A 22,571-nucleotide genomic window follows, 5' to 3' on the forward strand; every position below is an offset into this window, starting at 1 on the left:
TTTCTCTCTTTAATGTCATTAGTTGTCCGTCTCTGCTGCTAAAACTGGTCAAACTCCTTCAGTTAATTTAAGACAATTAGCAATATTAATGCCAGTTTTAGCTTCCAGGCCATCAGCCTATGACCTGCTCGTCTCCTAGCAACCCAAAATGCTTCAGGATGGATTATGAGCATGCAGACATGCAAATCTGACTCCTGCTCTTATTCTCCTCTCTACCTCCCTCCCTTTCTCCCCTCTTTCTTGGTCACCCCCCCCATCACCAATAATCATCAATCAGCGTGAGCCCTCCACCAGCCAATCAAATCGCCCGGCCACCCTGCAGCCCTCAGGAACCTGCGGTCATATAGAGGAGAGAGCCAGTTACTACGACATGTCTACACCAGGACGCACACACGCACGCACGCACACACACACACACGCACACACTTGAGTGACGCGGCACAGGACTTCCAAGAATTTAACAGATACAAGACAAGACTTCTTCAAGAAAGACGGACAATTTGTTTTTGTCTAAACAATCAGATCAAGTCAGCATGTGGTCCATCTACTACAGACAGAACACCAACAGATGGATGAGCTACTGGGGTTTGAGTATACAGGCTACACCTGGAAGAAGTGAGAGCAGAAATACAGAGGATGGATGTTAGCAACCTTTGTCAGTTAGTTGTCGTTATCCAGATGTTCACGGGAGTATTTGAGTTCTATGCTGCCGCGCCCTTCTTGCACTGCAAATCTGCAGTTACAATCCTTCAAACTCCCATGTTGAGACTGACGATGTTCAAAGAACTATCGTGAGACTTTGTGAGTGAAAACTACAGCGTGAGAATGATCAGGAACCCAGAATATGACACAAACCTTCAGAGAGAGGGAAAGTGATCCCACATCGCTTTAAAACTCCCATCGTGAGAGTCGTTTCAGTGTAACAATAGGCGGATTTATACTTCATGCTCAGGATAAATATGGAGACAAACCTAATTTTATGTCACCAAAAGACTCCAACCAGCAATGAAATGATCCTTAAAAGAAACAGTTAGTTTAAGGACCCTGACTCAGCCTTTTCCTTTGCACTGGGAAGTGCGCTGTTACAGTCAGCGGTGTGTTCCTCAAATAGATGAATGATACTGTACAGCAAAATTTTGACAGAAAGCCTTTGCTTGGCGGAGATATGACCTGCTCTTCTGCACAAACTCATTTTCAGAGACAGGAAGGGTGGCTGTGTGAACCTCCTCGCTCCAGACTTCAGTTTGTGTTCGTCTAAGGCCTTTAGGGCCCCGAGGAACCAACATTTACAGAAGGTACACAAGAGATGTCAGCAGGAGGGAGTAACAAACGACCTTCAGGCTTTTCCTGCGGTCTGTAAGACGAAACGTTCATGTTCATGAACACATCCGTGCATCTCTTGTGGCCATCCAGCATTATTAGAGTTAACACCAACTATTAGGGCAGTAGTCTGCTAGAGATGGACAAAAACTGGTCAAGAGATGGACCAGCATTTTAAATCATTATATCCCATGAAAAGACCACGAGAGAAAATATAAGAACACCAGTCTGACTTTGTTCTTCAAGTTTACCAAAAGAAGTTGAACACCTCTAGAAACTCTAACAATCTTGGTATGTGGTAAAACTTTTATCAACAACTTTAACGTGATTGCATTTAGACAAATCTGGTGTGATGGCACAGACAACAGGAAAAAATAAAATGTGCACGCGTGCACACCACACACACACACACACACACACACACAAACACACACACACACACAAACACACACACACACACACACACACTGGATAGAAACAGATGAACTCAGAACACATCTTACACTGCAAGTGATGTCAACACACGAGCTTAAAACAAGGGACTATATCTCCAGTTACAAAAAGAAAAGAAACAAAAAGACAAAATAATTCAAGGAAAGGATGAAAACAAAAATAATTTGTTTCTAATATATTATATAAAACAATCTTGAAACACTTTGATCGTTATGAAACGACGTAGCCTCAACATGGGGCTCACACACAGAGAAATGCCTCGTATACGACATACGAGTCGCTCAAAGAGCATCGTTCACTCACCTCTGAATCATCCCACACATGAGAGGATGATGAGTGATAGCAGGGTTAAAGCACAGGGACAGAGAGAGAGACAGAGAGATAGGGATGGGATGGAAAGCAGAACAGATGAACGTCCATGCAGATGAGGCAGTCTTTTTCTGTGGTTAGGTTGTCTCGTGGGACAGGAAAGCAGGCGTGGAGGGAGTGACAGAGCAGAGGTGATGGTGGAGAGGACACAGGACAGTGGAGGAGCTTCAGATGTAGGTGACAGCACCTTTGCAGTTTTTCTCCATGGTGATCTCTACGTAGGAGGTGGGGACGTAGCCCTCCTCTCCGCTCTGCTTCCTCGCCCTCGTCCAGCCGTCGCCTTTGTCCTCCTCGATGATGTACAACACCTGAGAGCGACCACGCAGGAGCTGCATTTAACTTCAGGACTTTCAAGATGAGCAGTTTAGAACAAGATTTATGTTTATCATGCCATCATTCCTGAGCTTGGGAATTGAAGAACACCAGAACGTCATCGGAATCGTTTCAATATAAATCAATCGTGTTATTTTCAACCGATTAATTAATTAAAATTCATTTTAATAAGAATTAATTTCACATCAGAATCAGTAAACTGATTAATAAGGATAGGATTTTTTTAGTTTTAAATGATTTGTTAAACAAAACATAAATCATGCATTTACAGCATTATTTCCTCAACATGGACATCAAACGATCAAAAGAAGAAAATGTGAGTAAATCTCAGTCTTTATCAAAATGGACTGAGACCAGAGTATTTAAAAACTTTGGGGGAAAAAGGCCGTTATCTGCTGATATCAATGACGTGTTGTTATTATCATGTATCCCTGACTGGAATTGTCCGTGACTGCAAAAGAAAGTATTTAATGTATTAAATAAACCAGTTGCAATCACCTCGTCTTCAGCCATCACCAGAGTCCCCTCATTCTGACCTGAGAGTCAAACACACACACGTGACACAGAAAGTTCAGTTTGGTGTCAAAATACTCAGATATATAGAACCAATGTGGAACATTCAGGTCTGACCACCGGGAGCACCGAGGCTTCCATTATCAGGCTGGGAGACCTCATAAGAGTGTGGACCACCACCCCTGTGATTCATGGACAACCCACGCTACCTCCTCCACCGGCGCCACTGAGGCTTTCAGTTTTTATGTTGCTGCACATAATTATAATATCTGTTTTACAACATCCCTCACAAGCTCTCCCTGGGATAATGTTTTCTTTATACACTCCTTTCCGTGTACATGCGCTCCTGTTGTGGTCATAACGCTGGTCCTCTGCCCTTGTCAACAGAAATTCAGAACAATCTATTTCAAACATGTAACTTGGCCCCCTGGACATCAGTGCTGGTACCAATATGAAGTCATGTTGGCGTGTTTGCCAACTCACTATGATGTGGGGAGCAATTTCCCCTTTGTAGTGTTTTACATTCGCTTATTCCCTGAAAATGTCCCTCTCTCATCTTTACCGTCAAAGGAGTACAACGCTTTGCAGTGTCCGATGACGGGTAGTGGGTCGTCGTCATCAAATTCGTCATCGAACTCGTGAGGGTCGGGGTTGGGCTGTCCGGGCTGCGGAGGACTGGTGCGGTGGTGAGGTGTGTGGTGCTCCTGACTGGTGTCTTCTGTGTAACTGCCTTCAGGACTGGTGGTGAGAAGTCAACAGCAGGAGTGAGACTTGGACGATGGCTGTCTCTCCATGTTACCAGCTCAGAGCTGGTCATTGGTCAGTGAAAGAGTTGGTTAGTGGAGGTGTTTACCTCTCTCTGCCCTGAGGAGTGTGATGGTGGTTGTCTGCACTGTGTCGTCTGTCCCCTCTGGAACTCTGTTTTCCCTCCACCTCAGATAACCAGGTCTGTTACCAGAGAGAGGAAGCCCCGTTAACACCCTGAAGGGCGCCATCATTCACAAGTTTGGCCAGGAGATGGTGCTATTGCTACTACAATTGTATAGATTATGGAGTGAGTTCTTATTTCACAGGAGAGGAAAAATCTTGGCGTAGTCTCAACTCCCGTCACCTCATTTTTGTGGATTTCAGATCGCAGCTTCTCCATGTTACAAATGGTCTCGGATATTTTGGGCTGCAGGCTGCTGGGGTCGCCCATTTGAGGATTCTTCTCGTACACATCTTTCATTTTGTTCAGGGCATCCCTGGAAGAGTTGCGCACAAACACAACAGAGTTGGTGGGAGAGATCATTGATAATCCACAATTCATCCAAACTTCCAGCAACATTTCTACTGTTAGCTTTCCATTTCACTGCCCTGTAATGAGTTTTAGCTCAACCTGCACAAATTAATAATTCAGTAGTTGCATCATGGTATCAGACAGCTTACACATTTCGTTGATTTCTGCCGGTTGCTACTTAAGTGATTAAATAGTTGAGTTCAGCGCATAAAATAAATTATACATTTTGTATGAGATGTATAAATTTCCATTCTTTTTATATCCTATTTCATTTATATTTCAAAAACCTTTCCAGACTTGCAAATTATCATTTTGCTGTTGTGTGAATGGTGAGAGGCGGCCCAGGAGTGGGGGGGTGTCCTACCTCTGATCCATCTCTTTCTGGAGCTCCTTGTTGAGTTCATCAATCCTTTGCTGCAGCCTCTTCCTCCTCTGCTCGGGGGGTAAGTGGCTGAAATCCTCCAGAGAAGGAGCCTGGTGAGAAGATGCATCACTGGTGATCCTCATGGTAGAACTCGGCATTGTCTCACCGGTAGCTACGCAAACTCTGGGTCACATGACCATCTTAGCACAACACATGGAGGAAAACATTACAGGCGGAATAAAGATTACCAGCCTGTTTCTCAGAGCAGCTGTTAAAATGCAATTATACCACCGACGTGTTTCCAGTACGTCTTGCTGGTTTGTGCCATTCCTGGATAGAATTGGAAAATAAGCAACTTGACTTGGCATTTAGCTGCTGCACTTAAATGTAGAAACACGATTCAACTGCAGTTAAGAGGTTCCTTCTCAATCACAGCCAATAAATGTCTAATGAGCCAGACGATATTCAAATGTAAGTAGGAAACATTGTCTTCCCCGTCTGCACTGAGCATATGAATACATTTTAGCTCTTGTTCCGTTCAGCTGGAATTCAAACACTTCGTTCATCTTCCCTGTAGCTTAAAACGGAAACGTTGCTCACTGAGTGACCCACTCTCCTTTGGAGGACCATTTGAGTCTCAGTACTGGCGAAACGGTGTGTATGGGTAGCTGACACAACGTGAACACGAGCAGAGCCGTTTGTTGGGAGCAGCATTGATTTGCTGAGGACGACATCACATTAGCTACTCTGACAGGGAGAGGAGCTAACTTTCTCTATTGGGTTTATTTACTGGACGCTATGGGGACATCTACATGATGGGGATACATGCACAACAACCTACACTAAGAGTCTTCTTATTAGTACCGTATACACACACACACACACACACACACACACACACACACACACACACACACACACACACACTTACCATCTTGACAGACCACTGAGCCGTACAGCATAAACAAGTCCAGTAAAAACAAACAGACAACATGGGATGCTGGTTAGTTGTCAGAACGCCAAACAGTCTGTCGCTCCACAAACAAGCCAGTTGGTCAGCGTGGAGGCCGTCAGATGCTCGGCCAGATCTATATCTGCTGTATTCCAACCACGGCCAGAAGATACTCTCCAAGAATGGGAGTAAACGTGCACGCCCCAGAACACTGGTCCAAATATTCTCCTCTTGTTCATGTTTATCAAGTGATAATCGTGCAGCGGAATACTGGATACATTACTAGCCTTGCACTATGTGACGATATCCCTCTTGCAAAATTCAATAATTGTCACCAAAAAAAAACAACAATTCAGGCTGAATAAAAACAAGTGATTAATTAATTAGCGGGTGAAGATTAAAATGCATTTTTGCATATTCTGATTATATCAATCCTACAGCAAAGTCATGGTTCGAAACACTAGCAAACACGGTTATAAGAAAATACTATAGAAGCTGATCATTTAAATTCAATAGTTATTAATTTATAGATTATAAGGTTTATGGGGTTTTGTCTGAAGTAAAATGTCCCTATTAATGTCATAGGATATGTATTGATGTTTATTGATTCATCTTATTTTCACAAATCAAAAGGTTAAAAACATTCAGTTTCTCATTATCTGACACATGGGAGATGCTGACGCCAGCATTCTTTATAGGGCAATCACTTTTTTTTTAAACCTAATCAATAATCAAAATATTTGTTGCAAATTTTCTCTTCAAAAACATATAGAATAATAGATGTAAAAATGAAAACAGTATTAAAAAACTATAAGTTTGATATCAAGGCCTCAAGGATAATTAATACATTTTAAAGAGAAACAATAAATAATAATAACTCTCTTGTTTTTTTCCCGTTAAAAAGGAAAAGAGATGCTTTCTTTGATTAAATAATAATTTCAAAATAATCCCATTTGTAAATACTACATTTGCTAATATTCTGTAATAAACTTGCATTATTCAGAAATTGGAATCGTGCCAAGTCAACAGTCTGTCAGCAAGTTTTTCCACTTGTTCTGAGAGCCACTTGACACGTTAAACTAGAGTGAAAGAGAACAATCAAACAAAGTTTGCTTGAACTCCGCTTCACACAACCCACTGCAAATCCAACACACACACACACACAGCAAACTCAGCAAGACCAACATCAGGAGAGCACATCTGATGTTGGGATCAGAGCACACTCACCCCCAATCCAACACACTGCAAACAAAAAAAAAACCCTAAGAATCTCAGAAACACACGATCAATCACCAAGCCTCGTCCGTCTTGTGATTGGAGCAGAGATCTGTCATTGATGATGAAAGGAGAAACACGGAGACGACAGAGAAGAGGAAAGAAACCAAAAACAGAAGAGGAGATGAGTGGGAGGAACAATACAGCAGGGTGTCTGCAAGTTTCATCAAGTCAAATTTTGAATTTGGATGAAAAGCAACAGAATGTGCTGTCGACCAATCAGAGAATCTTTAAAATTCTTTGAATTTGACTCAACATTTGTTCATGACTTGCAGACATCCTGACCAAACTCAAACTAGGTTCCTTGTCTCAATCAAACACTCCAAGGCTACTTCCTGGCTCACCCCTCTTCTCAGGCCCTTCAAGTTCTGGGGGATTCTGGGTACTGATGTCTTTATCTCAGACAGATAGTGGCTCACTAGGTCTGAGCTGAACCGACTCTGAGGGAATAGTTGGGAGGTGGACCGGGGGCGGGAGGAGGAAGATGGAGGGGGAGGAGGAGGAGAGGAGGAAGGGGACTGGTAGGGAGCAAGAAGAGAGGACAAAGCCAGAGGTCAGGACCACATGCATTGAGTGATGGTTCTATTCTCTAGCGAGAGAACCGCTCACGTTCACAAACACAAGTTAAATGGTGCTCCCTATTTTTCCAACTCCTTTTATAATAGATTTCAGATTTACATAGACATATTGACAAGGGTCCCACCTAGTCATGAGGGAGTCATAGTCATTGACTCGCCAGCATTTAGACCAAGTCTTTGATGACTTATGAATGAGTCACTCAAGCTTATGATCATCTCAAGGCCCTAAGAACACGGCTGAGCTGTGACGTAAAGTGGGTGTCGATATGTTTGCCTTTCACACACGTCCATAAAATAAATTGTTGTGAGATAAGTATCAGAAACGCTCTTAAGTGACTCTTTGTACAATAAGAATTCAAATATCACATCCAGGCGAGTGTGAAAAGAGCAATGATGTAATGTAATTCCTGAGTACAAGTAGCCAACCTGAAGTCAGCCAGCTGGAACGGGCATGATTTCAGAGACTCATGCACAGATGCTCGATGCCTGGAAAAGCTGGGAAACATTTTCAGCGTATGGGGCCAGTGACAACCTGTCACCGGAATGAACGAGGCACGTGATGCGCTAACCAGTTCTCCAAGATATCCGCGGTTGCTCAAAATAATAATAATAATGATAAGGGCATCTTTAAAAGCCCTCGAGTTCAAAGCCGTTTGAATGAGGAGAAAAAGGTCAAATAAAAGCGTACATAATAATGATAATAAAACCGGATCACAAATGCATATAAATAATCAGTGTAAAAAAAATTGACAAGCATTAAGAACATATGCCAGCTTGAAAAGTTGTGTTCAACTACTTACCACACAAAAATTGAAGGTTTTGTTAATCCCATTAATTTACAAAGAGAATGTCTGAAATGTCTTTTCTCACCCAGCTTCTTCGTGCATTACGCTGAGAGCCGATCAGAACACAGAATTTTCTGCCAAAGTCTTAAGTTATTGTCATTTCCTCACTGGAAGGAAAGAGTCAAATTTCAAGTTCAAACCTCTACCAAGGTGAATGTAAAAAACACGCCTCATTTCCCTTTGTTCACACAGGCATGCCCCCAAAGTTCACGGCTTCTTTCCCGGTCTATGTTGCTCCTCTCTGCCAAGTTTGGTGAAAACCAGTCAGGTAGTTTTGCATAATTCTGCTAACAGTCTCACATCACATCCTTGGAGGGGGTACTGACTTCCCTCACTGGTTTTAAGTGGACGGACTGTTCTTCCATGTAATCAGGATTTAGCTGAACGGTAACCTGATAACGGTTGTTTGGCCAATCGAGAATTCAATCTGAAGCAGGTTTTTGGAGATGTGCTTCAAAAATTGCTTATTCGGTCAGCAGTAGTCCACGTCCTAAAGAAATACTTAAAGATTTGGAGCCATGTTTCAAGGGATTTCAATTCCGTGTTGTGTTGGACATGCCTGTGAAGGTCGGAGGCATAGTCTACTAAACAATTAAACTAATCCACACCACAAATACACACCTTATCCATCCCGCAGGTTTGTAATATTGTGAGGCAGCTGGAGACGCTGATATTTAACCAAACAAGCAGAGTTAACGATTAACCAACACGGTCTTTATGGAGAAGGGCAAGGTCCAAGGAGTGTATGGAAGACATCAGGCAAACACTGGACAGAACTGAACAAAAACCCGCAACTGAAGCCAGGCAGAGCGCAAGAGATGTGCCGAAAAACTAATAAAACTGATGGATATAATAGGACCTGCACATTTGTAGTTGTGTTATTTTTGCCCATCGGAGGTTTGTGTGGTGTATGGTTTTAAAATATATCACTGGTAGCAATAATGGTGTCAGAGTCAAAACAAAAAAAATCCTGGAACCACACGATTCAGTGTTGATGGTAGTCGACGCCGTCTTTACTGGTTCTACTGCGTCACCATATAAATAGATTCACTACAACGAGCATCAAACACTCATCGTACCTTTGGTTTCTTCCCAAAGAGCCAGAGTTTGTTCTTTGTTTTGCTCATAGAGTGTTTGGGGTCTGGTCTTGGCCCCGGGGCCCCATCTCTGTCTCCTTTGGGTGTATTGCTGATGGTCCCATCGGAACCCGTTCTGCTCAGGTTCTGACTGAAGTCCTCGAAGGGGAAATCGCCTGGAGGTTCAAAGCCAGACTTAAATGACTCCACAACAATGGCTGAATCCTGGAGGAAGGATCAAAATAGAAGATGAGTGAGACAAAAACCCACAAGATCAAAACAAACCCTCCTTCTCGACACCGCTCTGACACGTTTCAGTGTAGCTGGAGCCTACCCTTCGCTCGTCAACAGCTTTGGCGGCTGAAACCATTCCTTCTAAGCATTTGGAGACGATGGGGATGACTCTTCGCTCTGCCTCAGCGAAGCTCCGGTACGTCTCGCCCAGCTTCACTGTCCGACGCTCGTCCATGTCCTGCAGGTTCTGAAAAACAGAGCGAAAGCAAATCGACACAATGCGGCGATGCTCATTAAAACACTGCTACAAACAGCAACTTGGAACTTGGCAACGTAGCATGTCAGATCCCCTCAGCAACACTGACTCTGACTGACTTAAATACTGCTAACTTACTTAAATACTGCTAACTTTTCTAAGTGGATCATATTTGTTTAATCAAATTTAAATCAAATCAAATTTAATCAGTTTAAATTAAATCAAAATGAACTCCAGTTGAGGCACAAGTAGCATGCTGTTGGCTGCTTTACCTTGAAGATGTGCGGTATGGCGTTGTTGAAATGTTTCCACTGCTCGGCGTTGAAGTTCTGGAGCTGGGCAGCGTACTCGTTCTTACTCTCGTCGGCCATGTGGGTCCGCAGGTAGAACTGGCTTTTGGCCTGAGCGGTTACATCCGAACGTTAAACATTAAATCCATACTGACGTTCAGTAGATAAAGATTTCAGTGTCAGGTCCCTTTGATTTGTGTACAAAAGTGGAATATCATCGCAGTTTTCTCTGGTTTTCTGAAATGAGTCTTGTGTTTTGGGACGATGTCTGTGTGTGATCAATAAATACTGAATGTATGCTCTATAATTCATAACAGGGTGTCTTCAAGTATCAGACTCTTAAATTCAATGCTTTTTTAAAGACATTTTCAAGGTCATTTTTAACCAAAGTTAATACTTAATATGGGACAAATCCTCCTTGTCTGGTAAAGACCAGTAATATACTGTACATGCTGTCCCTTCCAAACCTAGAAATATGGTCTCAGAGAGTTAGGTTAACCCGGACTTTGACAGGTAACTGCACATATGATGCATAAAACATTAGTTTCAGTGGCATGTAATGATCGGTACCATCACACACGTGGACTTCAATGCAGACGACCTCTGCACTGATTTAAAGAGGAATAACGAAATTCAATTGAATTGTAACACTTTTGAGGAACCTACACATATGTGGTCAAAGCATAGCTCAGATTATTTATGAACAAGCATTTTATAACATATTTCTAATAGTTTTGGACCTATTACCAGTGTGGATTAGCACATAATAGAAGAGTGGACTACATTGGCCTTGGCAGAGGTCTGAACTCTCTGAGTATCCTTCTGCTTCAATTATTGCTAAGTTCGAAACCACATGGACAGAATTTTATCCAAAAACAAGGTTTACTGAGCTATGATTTCACCTCTAATTTAAACTGTCCATGTTCCCTCAAGCTTAATCCACCAGGTCTAATTATACAGTGCTCCAAGTGTGGAAAAAAATAGAGCTGCAGTATAATTTCATAGGCATCTATTATACTGCGTTTATTGAGTTGATTTAGACATTGACTTAATGCCAAAACATGAAGAAATAGAGGAATGAAAATGTCATTGTGTTTACTGAACAGCATGTAAATAACATTTTCTCTCCAGCAAATACTCCACCATCTCTTGCAATCTGCTCACTTTGGACTCAGTTACCAGCCAAGAATTTTCAAAGCAAAAGGCAGAAGCTGATACTTCATCAACAACTGACTAACATCTGCTGTGTTCCAGGTTGGAGCTTCTTACCTTCTCCACCTCTGATTTTGTGGCGTTGATGTCATTATCTAACTTCTCGTAGCTCATCTGGGATTTCTCCGCTTCTTTACACTCCCTCTCAAACTTCTTTTTACTCTGAAGACAAAAAGGTAATAAAAAATGAAAGGCGTGGTGTTAAATATGTCAAGAAAGAATTTACACAAGCTCCTGTTCTTCCTGATAGTACGCTCTCTACATTTCCACTTTTCCTAAGATTTGTGACAAAACAAAACTGTGAAAAAAGATGTGAATGGAAGATAAAAGAGCCAAAGAGGGAGGGAGAGAGAAAGAGAGGGGAATCAGACAGAGATGGTTTACTTCCTGCCAGCCCATCTGGGTTACATTAGTCGTGAAGGAAACAGTGAATAGCTGAGACATTACAGTCAGGTCACTAGGTAGTCACTAGTAAAGTCATGCAGACCACACACTGAAACTCTCTCCAGCAGAGGTGCAGGAGGAAAAATGTGACTCACTATAGATGTTGTTTACTGCACATTTAACCTGCAGGAATTTGTTTCTTTAGATCTCCTTGAAATGTGCGGTTCCATTTTTTATTTTTGTAATGAGCAGATTGTTGTAAAATAATAGAGCAAATGTACTTAAACAGAGCATGAATTGAAGAAATGAAATCTCTCTGGAGCATTTGGAGGCCAAATATGACACATGGTCTCTGTGTCATGGTGCTTCGTCCCCAATCACTGGGAGGATCGCCAGGAAGATGAATAGGTCACCGCTGTGCTCGCACACCATATTTTCCATTACATTTTTGACAAAGTGTTAAAAAGAAGCCTTCAAATCAACCTGTTATACATAAGGAGGTGTGAAGTTTTGGGAAATTCCATATTTGCATCTTCATTAAACAAAGGTATGTGCAGAATTAAGAAGCACTTAAATCTGATGCCTGTTTGTCTCACAGTTAGCTTTGTTAGCATTTCTCACATCCCTCATGTAAACATGGTGGTTTCAGCAGAGCTTTTTTTCTCCCCAACAGAAAACATATACACCAAACACATTTATCCTCTGAATCCCTCCTTCTTCTGAGTCTCTGCTCACTTACGTTGTCCATCTGTTTCCAGCAATGATCCAAATACTGCTGGGCCTTCCTGCCCTCCTGTAGATGCTGTTCTCACACACGCACACACGGCAAAATACAGATACAAACACATTTATATACATAAATATGTAGAATGACAGGACTGCAATAACAGTATCACAGCTATACAACAACCATGATAACTGGGAAGAAACTTCCAGCTACAGCAGCTAACAGGAGTGAAATAAACAGAGGAGCAAAGTTAAAGTCCAATTTCTTTGGTTTATGAGACAGCTGAAAACATAATAACTCTGTAGCATTTAGAGAAATGCTGATGAATGCGTGGTGTTCTTGTAAATAAATGACCTGAGAGAATTTGACCAAACTTCTGGGCTCCTGAAAACACTACAAAAATGACCCCAGAGATAAAAGTTGCTCTGTCAAAATAAGTTTTCAAGGTTGAAAACTGAATTTGATGCTTCGATTTTTACAAAACGCCTCTGTGAGTGTTGCGGATAAAAAAAACTTTACTAGAGGGATTACATTTAAAAATACTTGGAAAAGGTAAAAATACTATTCTCAATGAATTTTAAAAATAGATTTTGAAAAATATTTTTTGCTGGAGTTGAAACAGAAGCTCAATCTATAATACGACGTTCATAACACGCAAGGATCCCTCTTCTTTTAACCTGAAGCTATTACCTGCTATTCAACCACATCAACAGGACAAACATGAGCAAGAGAGCAGCAGCCTGTACTGTGCCTCACGTTATGAGGGAAATCGAGTGCTGCACTGGAGAGACTGCTTTAAAGATTCAACAGGAAGAAGCCAGGGTTCCTCCGAAGCATATGGACATGATGCTTTCAGTTACAACACCAGCAGATGGTGGGAAAGGCAGATGGTTAGCATCATGTTCAACATGTTTATCCTGGCTGGTAAAGCAAAACAGAAACAAACGTGTATGAGGTTACTCCAAAAAACAAGATCATCCGTACCCTCACGGGAAGCAACAGGTAAAGGAGGACTTTGTTTAGGTGGCAGCCATGACTGCTTCACACGGAGGGTTTCAGTTCTCTTTCATTACATTCGCAAATGTCCAGGTCAATGTTCTTACCTCAGAAGAACGTGAAAAACAGCAGTAACACTACAAACATGTTACTCCTAAAGTAAGACAGCTGACTGGTTCACTCACATGTTTCCTCTCAGCTTTGAGGTCTTGGCTGTACCTCATCAGCTCGCCATAAACCTTATGACCCATCTCCTCAGCCACCACCTCCCTCTGACCAGCATAGTCGTTGAGTTCATTCAGGATGGAGTAGAATGACAGACATGATGTAAACCTGCAAAAACACACACACACACACACACGCACACACACACGCGCACACACACGCACACACACACGCACGCACGCACGCACACACACACACACACACACACACACACACACACACACACACACACACACCATGTGATGAAGGGCAGGCTTTCTCTCCAGTCTGCTGCCGGACACATCTGGAGTCATAAAGTGTGACTTTAGAGTTCAAGCAAAGGCGAGTCTGAATGAATTTATTTGAATGAAATTGGTTCTAAGATATTCACATGGTTGCAGCTTTTCCAGTGATTTCTGAACGATTACATTGTATGGTATTGTATGGTAATGATGTGAGCGTAACATGAACTACATGGTGTTTCCAACCAATCAAAGCTCTGGCAGGCGAGTGGACCCAACCAAGTTGCCTTGCACCACCTACATCTTTGCATTCAACTGTTGATTGTACACAATTTCATGTAAAGTGCACACAGTTCCTATTGTGCTATTCAGTGTTCTTTGCAAAGAGTGACCCACTTGCTCAGTGTGCCGTTGTCACATGACCAATTAAACTGTTGAGTAAATTTGCAGACAGAATGTGAGAAACCACATCAAACTGTCTGGATTTCAGAAATTTACAACCGAACATTATGTCCAGCATCAAAAGACAAAAAACCAGCAGGACCACAAAGGAAGAGGGCAACCCTACTCACCTCGGCTCCTCATCTTTAGAGCGCTTTGGACAGTATTTCTTTACCAAGTTCCTGACAGAACACAGAGAGAAGCAGACATGAAGGTTTACAGATACTGGCTTGAGATTTAACTATGGCAGACACACAAGAGGAAGCCAGACAGAAATGCACAAACAAATACACACAGGGAAATACAGGAGATCCCAGAATATTATTAAAGATAAATCAAAGATCCAAACATCAAAGAGCCTGTCAGTTTCCTCAGGCTCCAACAAAGCAGACTACTGACTGCAGCAGAACAGCCAGTTAATGATTTAACTAGCAGGCACAGGAATGCACGTGCGTGTGTGTGTGTGTGTGTGTGTGTGTGTGTGTGTGTTGCTGTCTGTGATTTTCCAATGGCAGCCATCAGCCCAGTGTTGCCTAAACTATATCTACTATAACAACATGCACAGACACACCGCTGGAGGGGTTCTCCTGCTTGAAACCTGCACACACCAGCCACCTTTGGGATTCTACTGGTTTTTAATGAGGTTCACTGGGTTTGTATTTGCGGAGCTGTCTGAACAAGCTTTGCAGCTTTCTATTAAGAACTAATAATCATTCAACTAATGAGGAAATCATGTCTAAGCCTTCCAAACACATTTGCTTCCTAAATCATTCTGGATAAAAAAAGCCAAATAAAAGTGTACAGGAATTCTAAAAGTGTTCATAACAACAAACTTGAATATATTTGCAGCCAGATAGGAGTTTTGATCCATTTCGTTGTCACAACATCATCGTCTGTGCCTCCACAAGTGGAGGCTGGTTTATAATCTGATTAGGTAACTGAATCTGGAGATGAAAACAAGATATCTTGGGTAAGTTATCAAATATCAAAATATATTATATCATACAAATTTGAAGCCGATAAAAGCTGATTGTGCATTAAAATGCAATTTAAAGTCAATAGCGGTGCTGCAGAGATGTCCTCCACATGTTTTGTCATTGTACTTTTACAATGTTAATTGGCAAAGTTGAGAGTCTCATATACAGTGTGTTCTGCAGTAGCACCGTGAAGACCTGGTAACTATATTCATTTATTTGCTGCACACACACACACACACACACACACACACACACACACACACACACACACACACACACACACACACACACACATTTGTCCTTGTTTGGAGAATGTTTGTACCGTAGCTGCTTGGCGTAATTTTGCTCGATGTCCAGCCTTTCCTTGACGAACTTTGCGTATCGCTCCAGAAAATCGATCCCCCACTGAGTGTGTTTGTCCAGATTATCGAACTGGTCCTGAGGACAGAAGGGAGGAAAAAATAGGGAGGGAGGTGGTGAGAGACAAAAACAAAAGAGGGAAAATACTTACAATTCATGGCAAAACACCTTGAAACACATTAAAAATCCATTTTGAACGATAAAAACAACATCGGAAAGCATTTAGCAGATGTTGCAGATGAATGAAAAACAAGGACACTGGAATCGGCGGTAGATTTGAGCCTTGAAAGCTGGAATCTCCCTACATCTTTCCGACGTGGAATTAAAATTCAGTGACTCAGCAGTCTGTCTGCCTGAATAGAAGTCTGTTCTTATTCACACAAAAAATACACATCCTACTGGTGACTCAGCAGTAAGTGTTTCCTGTCTGCTGTGTTTAAACAGCCATGTGTACATGTCTCATTGATCATATGAGATTGAAACTTTTACAGTAGTAGAAGCAGAACAAATTACGGATTCAGCTGTCATCACTGACATTATAAGCAGGCAAAATTATTACAATTTTAGGGTTATGAAGTAAAAAAGTTGTAAAGCCAAGAAAGGAGAGTTAGTTTCTCCTGTTAAATGCCAAAAGATTAAGAAAAGTCCTGGAAAAACTTAAGGTACAAATGATTTTCTCCTGCTCCCTGTGTTCCTGCGCTCCACAGACCTCATGCATACTGGCAGCTTGAAGAGGAACAGGAAACACAGCCTAGGTGACAGGGTTAATGTCACATAACAAATCTGTCTGGTCTACGATGAGATAAGCAGATGAACTTGTTGGAGTTTTCGCTCTATTAATTCTTATTTCTTTGACGATTATGATGAGTGATACAGTAGTGAATACTACCGCAATCACTATTGAAGCAATACCACCGTAACGATAGCAGATTTAGTCATCATCTTGTGTGTGTGTGTGTGTGTGTGTGTGTGTGTGTGTGTGTGTGTGTGTGTGTGTCTCTCTCTCTTTAGGCTTGATAGAGTGGCAGTAATGTGTCTGTTCAACTGGAAAACACAATAATTTACAGCTGCCTGAACTAAGATTGCGAAAAACAATTCACAGATACATCACAATCCATAATTGATGATTAAAAATCAGATCATTTGCTGAATGTGAAACCGGACATATGGCACTGTTTTTGGAAGCCACAGTATTGTGTGCCTGACGCAGTGACCTTGACCTTGGACCACCAAATTTTTCCACGCCATCTTTGAGGCCTAGTGGATGTCTGTGGTGAATTTGTTGAAATCCCAACAGGGTGTTTAAGAGCTCAGTCGGCCATTATAGGCCTGTCACTGACTTATCAAAGCTATGTCATGTTGACAGATATGTTGTCCAACATGCGTCAATATCAAAAACTTTTTTTTCTACAGCCCATAAAATGCAGAAAACAATGGCTTCGGTGATTGACGAATAGTGCAACATATTGTGTCCAGCAGAGAGCGCTCTAGTGCCTCATCGTGTTTATTCTACCTCTACTATTTTGGTCTCTATTGAAATAATCACGTATGACAATGTTTAATATTTTGGACTATTTACATCGTCATTCTGCCACAAAATGAGTGCGCTATGAAAAACAATTACTGTAACGGTTGCATATATCGGTAAGCAGTGATTGTTTTCTACTCAAAAATGATCAGGCTCAAAAATCCCATTTGGGTTGGGCCCTAATGTGAAGTGACAGTGACGTACTGCCACAAACGTGACGGAGGGCCAACTTCCACGAGTCTGTGGTTGACAGTGTCTCTACTGTCTCGGTCAGAGTAGGTCAGTGTAACCAGGGCATCGGGTGAGAGGTGCGGGTGGGGGGGGACCCCGGACATGTCAGCAACCAATCAAAAGGCTGACAAATACAAACAACCATTTAGTCTCCACTTCACCTAGAATACATGTTCTAAATCCGAAGCACCCAGAGAAAACTTATGAAGGTACAGCGAGAACATGCCGGTGGGCAGGTTCCAACACAAGCTCCTCACTGAGAGCCACACATTAATCACTCCATCACCATCATGTTTAAAAAAGTACATAAACATTTCTCCCTTTTGGTTTCAGATTCTTTTCCTCGAAAGGTGAACTCAGGACATGTGATTTCCAGAGCAGATAAGAATGCTGCTGCAGACCAAAAATATGTTGGACTTGAAATCAGTATCTTAAGTGGTTTGACCAACAGAATGTTCTCATCTAACAGGGGACTGTCTCGAGGTGGAGATAAGCAAGTATGCTATCTGTTTTCACACTGGATTCCATCAAGAGTGCTGCCCTAGCTACCACTCGGGAGGGTTCTGTGTGTGTCAACACAAACCAAGATCTGGACTGCAGCAAATAGGAGTTGACAAGTGTAATTTGAGATAGCTGACCTCCCTGTTTGTTCATGTTTCATTTTCTTCAAACGCAAAGGCAGCATGGAAGCTCTCAAACAGCATTAAACTCCATTGTCTCCTCTACTTGTTGTCGTCTCCTAACTGTCATATGTTGAGGGTGTTCCTTTTAAGCAAAAGAAGGTAATTAGATGATAGATACAGGATTTTTCTTATGAACTATTACAGTGTCTCCTGAATGTAACAGCTTGGTGCAAAACAAAAATCCCCCGAGTCTCAAAAACTAAGAGATTAAAGTCACTGTTGAAACGAAATGATCCCTCTTCTCTTTCTCTGAATTGCTATTCATTTGTGCTGTATTGAGTTGTCACATTTCCCTGTTTTCATACAACCATTCCCACTGAGACACACAATAAGTGATTCACCGAGGCTTGCAACTCATATTTCCACTGTGGAGAGAAAATTGGGCCGCTTCAAAAAACCTGCTGTGAGAAAAGCAACCGTCGGTCCAAAAACTATGCTGACTACATGAAATCACTGTGACAAACAAAAAGGACCCTGGTGTGTTGACACCGAACAGAGTGAAACAGCATCTAATTCTCTGTAGGAGTTCTCATTTCGATCTAAAACTAATGTGCAGCATAGACAAGTAGATAAGTGTCTTGCTGCCAAACTGCAACAGTGTTTTGTAGTCCAGTAATCAAAATTTGTCTTCCACAAGAGGAGCACCAAACAGACACAAAGATATTAAGCAGCAACTAAGATAAACAGATGCTCTGCAGGATGTTCCACAAATCTATTCTGTCATTATCATCTGCATCCTGCCGATGCCTGCCAGTCTGTCTCCTTCCAGCTCGGCCGGCACACGTGCCTGTCCACTTCCCTCCAGCCAGTGTTGTGTGTGGTTGCGTCAGCCTCTGTGACGGAGTCTATGAATAAGTAATAAGAGTATGAGCTCATCCTGTATTTTGTGGCAGGCGAAGCTCACTTTGGCTCACTGGGGAATGACAACATCTTTGGGCTTCTGGTCTCACAGCAAGCAGGAAAAGAAGCTGGAGGAGGAGGAGGAGGAGGAGGAGGAGATAGTTAAAGCTGCCTGAAACAGGAAGCTATACCAGGATATGTAACGTTCCATCCATCCATTTTCTACTGCTTATCCTGTTGAGGGTCGTGCATGGGGGGGGGGGGGGGGGGGGGTGCTGGAGCCTACCCCAGCAGCCTTCGGGCAAGAGGCAGGGTTCACCCTGGACAGGTCACCAGTCCATGGCAGGGCCAACACATACAGACAGACAACCATTCACACTCACAGCCACACCTACAGTCAATTTAGAGTATCAATCAGCCTCGTCCCCTCTTGATGTCTTTGGACTGTGGGAGGAAGCTGGAGTACCAGAGAGAACCCACACAGGAACAGGGAGAACATGGAGACTCCACACAGAAAGATCCTGTGCTCCCGCCAGGGCTCGAACTTGGAACCTTCTTGCTGTGAGGTGACAGTGCTGACCACTGCACCACCGTGCTGCCTGATATGTAGCGTTACCATCCCTAAATATACTGAGGACTAAAGGGTTCATTTGTCATGTTTAAAACATCCTTTTCTTTAAAATTATACAGCCTCATTTTCACATCTCAAGTGTCTAGGTGTCTTCATTTTACACTACAATGTACAACTTCAATTTGCACACATGAAAGTTCTGGGTCAACATGAACACCAAGAGCTAAAAAAAAAAAATTGTCTGATGCTTTTTTGGTTTATAACTAGATTTTTTTCCTGACATTGTGTAAATATGCTAAGTGCTGTTTCCATGATGTGCAAAGAAAAGATCTGAGTAAAAGTGGGTCACCATAAACATCGTCAACTGGATCGATACCAGTCCATTTAAAAATGATAAATGTCCGCAGCTGCAGATGCCAGCTGATATTATTGTCCATCCTTCTCCCTAAATATTTTGTCTGCAAAAGCCTAATTAAACTCCACATGCCCCTGTAGCCAATGAACAATAAAAACTGTTCCACGCCAGACTCAAAACCAGAAATGGGTCACAGGTCTGAGTTCCCCACTGACAAAGCCACTGCTGTGATTTAATGAGCTTCCATCTCGGGGTAAGAGAATGAATTAGTGATTTGGCTCCCAGATCAGGGAGGCTGCCCTGTTTCGAGGTTCCACTGTAGAAACACGGTCTTCTCTAGACTCTGATAACCAATCAGATGGCAAGACAGCTGCTACCCAGCCAATCAGAGAGTAAGACAGCCTGTGTGCATTCCATGGGAGAAAGGCAAGGTTAATTAGCATAGAAAATACTGGTAGACAATAGACTAATTACGCACGATAGCATTCCAGAGCAGAGTCTTACACACAAACCCACACACACACACACACACACACACACACACACACACACACACACACACACACACACACACGGCAAGGGCTGGGTGGGAAATGTCAACTTGTCTGAAACACTGGCATCACTCTGGATACCCCCAAGCTCTGTCTGCACTCTTGACTCTGTGTGTGTGTGTGTGTGTGTGTGTGTGTGTGTGTGTGTGTGTATTTACTGTGTTTACTGAGGCTATCTGTGTTCATCTTCCTCGAAAACAACAGAAAAAAAATACTGTTCCAAGAATGTGACGGGAAAGGGAAGACAAGCTGTGTGTGTGTGTGTGTGTGTGTGTGTGTGTGTGTGTGTGTGTGTGTGTGTGTGTGAGTGAGAGAGAGAGAGAGAGAGAGAGAGAGAGAGAGAGAGAGAGAGAGAGAGAGAGAGAGAGAGGCAGAGAGAGTAAGGGAGGAGCCAAGTGGCATTTGGAGAGAGATTTTGATGGGAGGTTAGAAAAACGAAAGGGAAAGAAAAGGAAATGAACAGGAGGAAAGACCTGACTACCTGTGATGAACAAATTCCTTGATGCAACCATGAAAATATTGTTTAAACACAGTCATGGCCCTGATGGACCTATATCACAAGTACAGCGACCTAAAGATCTTTAAGACCGTTTAAGGGTAGTTGATCAACACGTATTTACACTAAGTCTCTGGAGAGGAAATGAATTTGTAGCTACTTAGACTGGAATACCAAACATTCACAGGGATTGACGACTTCCTTTTTTGCAAATCAAAGTAAACAGAATACAGTTGGATTTTGGATTGTTGGTACAAAAAAAAAATCACTTTGAGCTGTGGAAAAAGAATACAGGTGTTTTTCATTTCTTAGCTGAAAAACTAAGAGTGATCAGACTGATGAATTGTCACATAGACATGGCCCTGTTTGTGATTAGCATACATTACCACGTTGTTAGAAGTAGGTCACTTTGTCTGCTCAGAGTATAAAGATATCAAACTATTACAGCCGCACAAACGTGCTTTTTCTCTGCCTCGCATCTGGCTTCATAAATCTCAGATTTGTTGTTTGATTTGTGTCATAAAAGTCTCCTATTACCGTGTACGGGAAAACAGACGTCTTTAATAGAAGCAGCAAACCCCTTCAACTAATTTACTCATTCTCTGCTGAAGTTCTTGGCCTAAATACTGCCATTTTTTTAAATCACTGATCCACTAGCAAGCACTAAGTAGAGGGCAGCGCCATCCCATAAGCCTCTTTCTGAGAGTTGGAGGTTTGACAAATGGCTAAACTGATTGGGAACTTTCTGTGTACAATATGCGATCATGCAGTGCACAACAGACACAGCATTGGTGATTGCTGATGTAGTCACACCTCATACACTCTCGCTAAATGTATTCCCACTCGCTATGATCAGAAGAGGCAAGTATGGAGGCACTTGTATGAAGTCAGCTGTTAGGATGATTCTTTTTTTTTTTTTTTTTAATTAAAACCAGATAAGAAAAACAGGAAACCAAAAAAAAAAAAAAAAAAACCCAAAAAAAACTATACCAGCAAAAGACGCCAACACAATCAATCACAAGCATTTAAGGCTACATCATTAGCACTAAAAAAAATATACCAAAATATCAGCCTCAAAAAAATATATATTTGTCCAATCAAACACACAACTCGTCCTACTTTATGCAAATAAGTTCTTTCCAGGACAAGGAGGTCAGCTTGCGATACTTACATCAACCTGTAAAAGTAAGCAGTACTGATCTAATAGGAACAAGATTGTATTACGTACCAGGTAATTGCCTGGGTATTGTCTCAGCTTTATCCAGAATCATCATGATGGTTTGTTGTAAAAGCATAAAATATGCGACCCCACTGCCATACTGAAAGAGCCAGAACCACGTAGCTGCAGGTCAGAGTGATCAGTTGCCTGATGCGTCATGATTGATTCAGTGAGTCTCCACCAGAACACTGAAATGAGAAGCAGCGCTGCTCATCCCGTCAGAGCAGCTTTCCGAGCTTGACACCACGTTTAAAATGCCAACATGTTGAACGTGTTCGCTTCACTTTCACCGTGTTGCAGCAGCTAATTGAATATCTTGAGAATTTCTGGACCAAATCTGTTAAAAGTCTCATGTTGTTGTTACCCAGAGCCTCTTCAGTGCTGATTACCCGTCTCGCAGCTGTGAAACGCTCACAC

The 22,571-nt window shown here is 42.2% G+C and overlaps 1 protein-coding gene across 2 annotated transcripts in view; it reads right to left on the bottom strand.

Moving 5' to 3' along the window:
- Window positions 1–340: 340 nt before the first annotated feature.
- Window positions 341–22,571, bottom strand: part of fnbp1l (formin binding protein 1-like) — a 38,467-nt gene continuing 16,236 nt past the window's right edge. The window contains exons 2-17 of one of the 2 annotated variants that reach the window (XM_086223676.1): window positions 15,643–15,758; window positions 14,475–14,525; window positions 13,642–13,789; window positions 12,473–12,535; window positions 11,407–11,511; window positions 10,120–10,248; window positions 9,692–9,838; window positions 9,361–9,582; window positions 7,203–7,376; window positions 5,563–5,577; window positions 4,632–4,741; window positions 4,100–4,232; window positions 3,842–3,936; window positions 3,551–3,726; window positions 2,974–3,011; window positions 341–2,450 (exon numbers count right to left, since the gene is read on the bottom strand). In XM_086223676.1, coding sequence (XP_086079802.1) covers window positions 2,310–2,450; window positions 2,974–3,011; window positions 3,551–3,726; window positions 3,842–3,936; window positions 4,100–4,232; window positions 4,632–4,741; window positions 5,563–5,577; window positions 7,203–7,376; window positions 9,361–9,582; window positions 9,692–9,838; window positions 10,120–10,248; window positions 11,407–11,511; window positions 12,473–12,535; window positions 13,642–13,789; window positions 14,475–14,525; window positions 15,643–15,758 — 1,863 coding nt within the window. In that variant the 3' untranslated portion in view covers window positions 341–2,309. The remainder of the gene's footprint in view (window positions 2,451–2,973; window positions 3,012–3,550; window positions 3,727–3,841; window positions 3,937–4,099; window positions 4,233–4,631; window positions 4,742–5,562; window positions 5,578–7,202; window positions 7,377–9,360; window positions 9,583–9,691; window positions 9,839–10,119; window positions 10,249–11,406; window positions 11,512–12,472; window positions 12,536–13,641; window positions 13,790–14,474; window positions 14,526–15,642; window positions 15,759–22,571) is intronic. The other variant, XM_086223677.1, reaches the window with a different exon arrangement.

This window comes from Aulostomus chinensis, chromosome 14 (assembly GCF_037954235.1).
Source record: "Aulostomus chinensis isolate RoL2024-O1b breed Wild chromosome 14, RoL_Achi_v1.0, whole genome shotgun sequence".
NCBI lineage: Eukaryota > Metazoa > Chordata > Actinopteri > Syngnathiformes > Aulostomidae > Aulostomus > Aulostomus chinensis.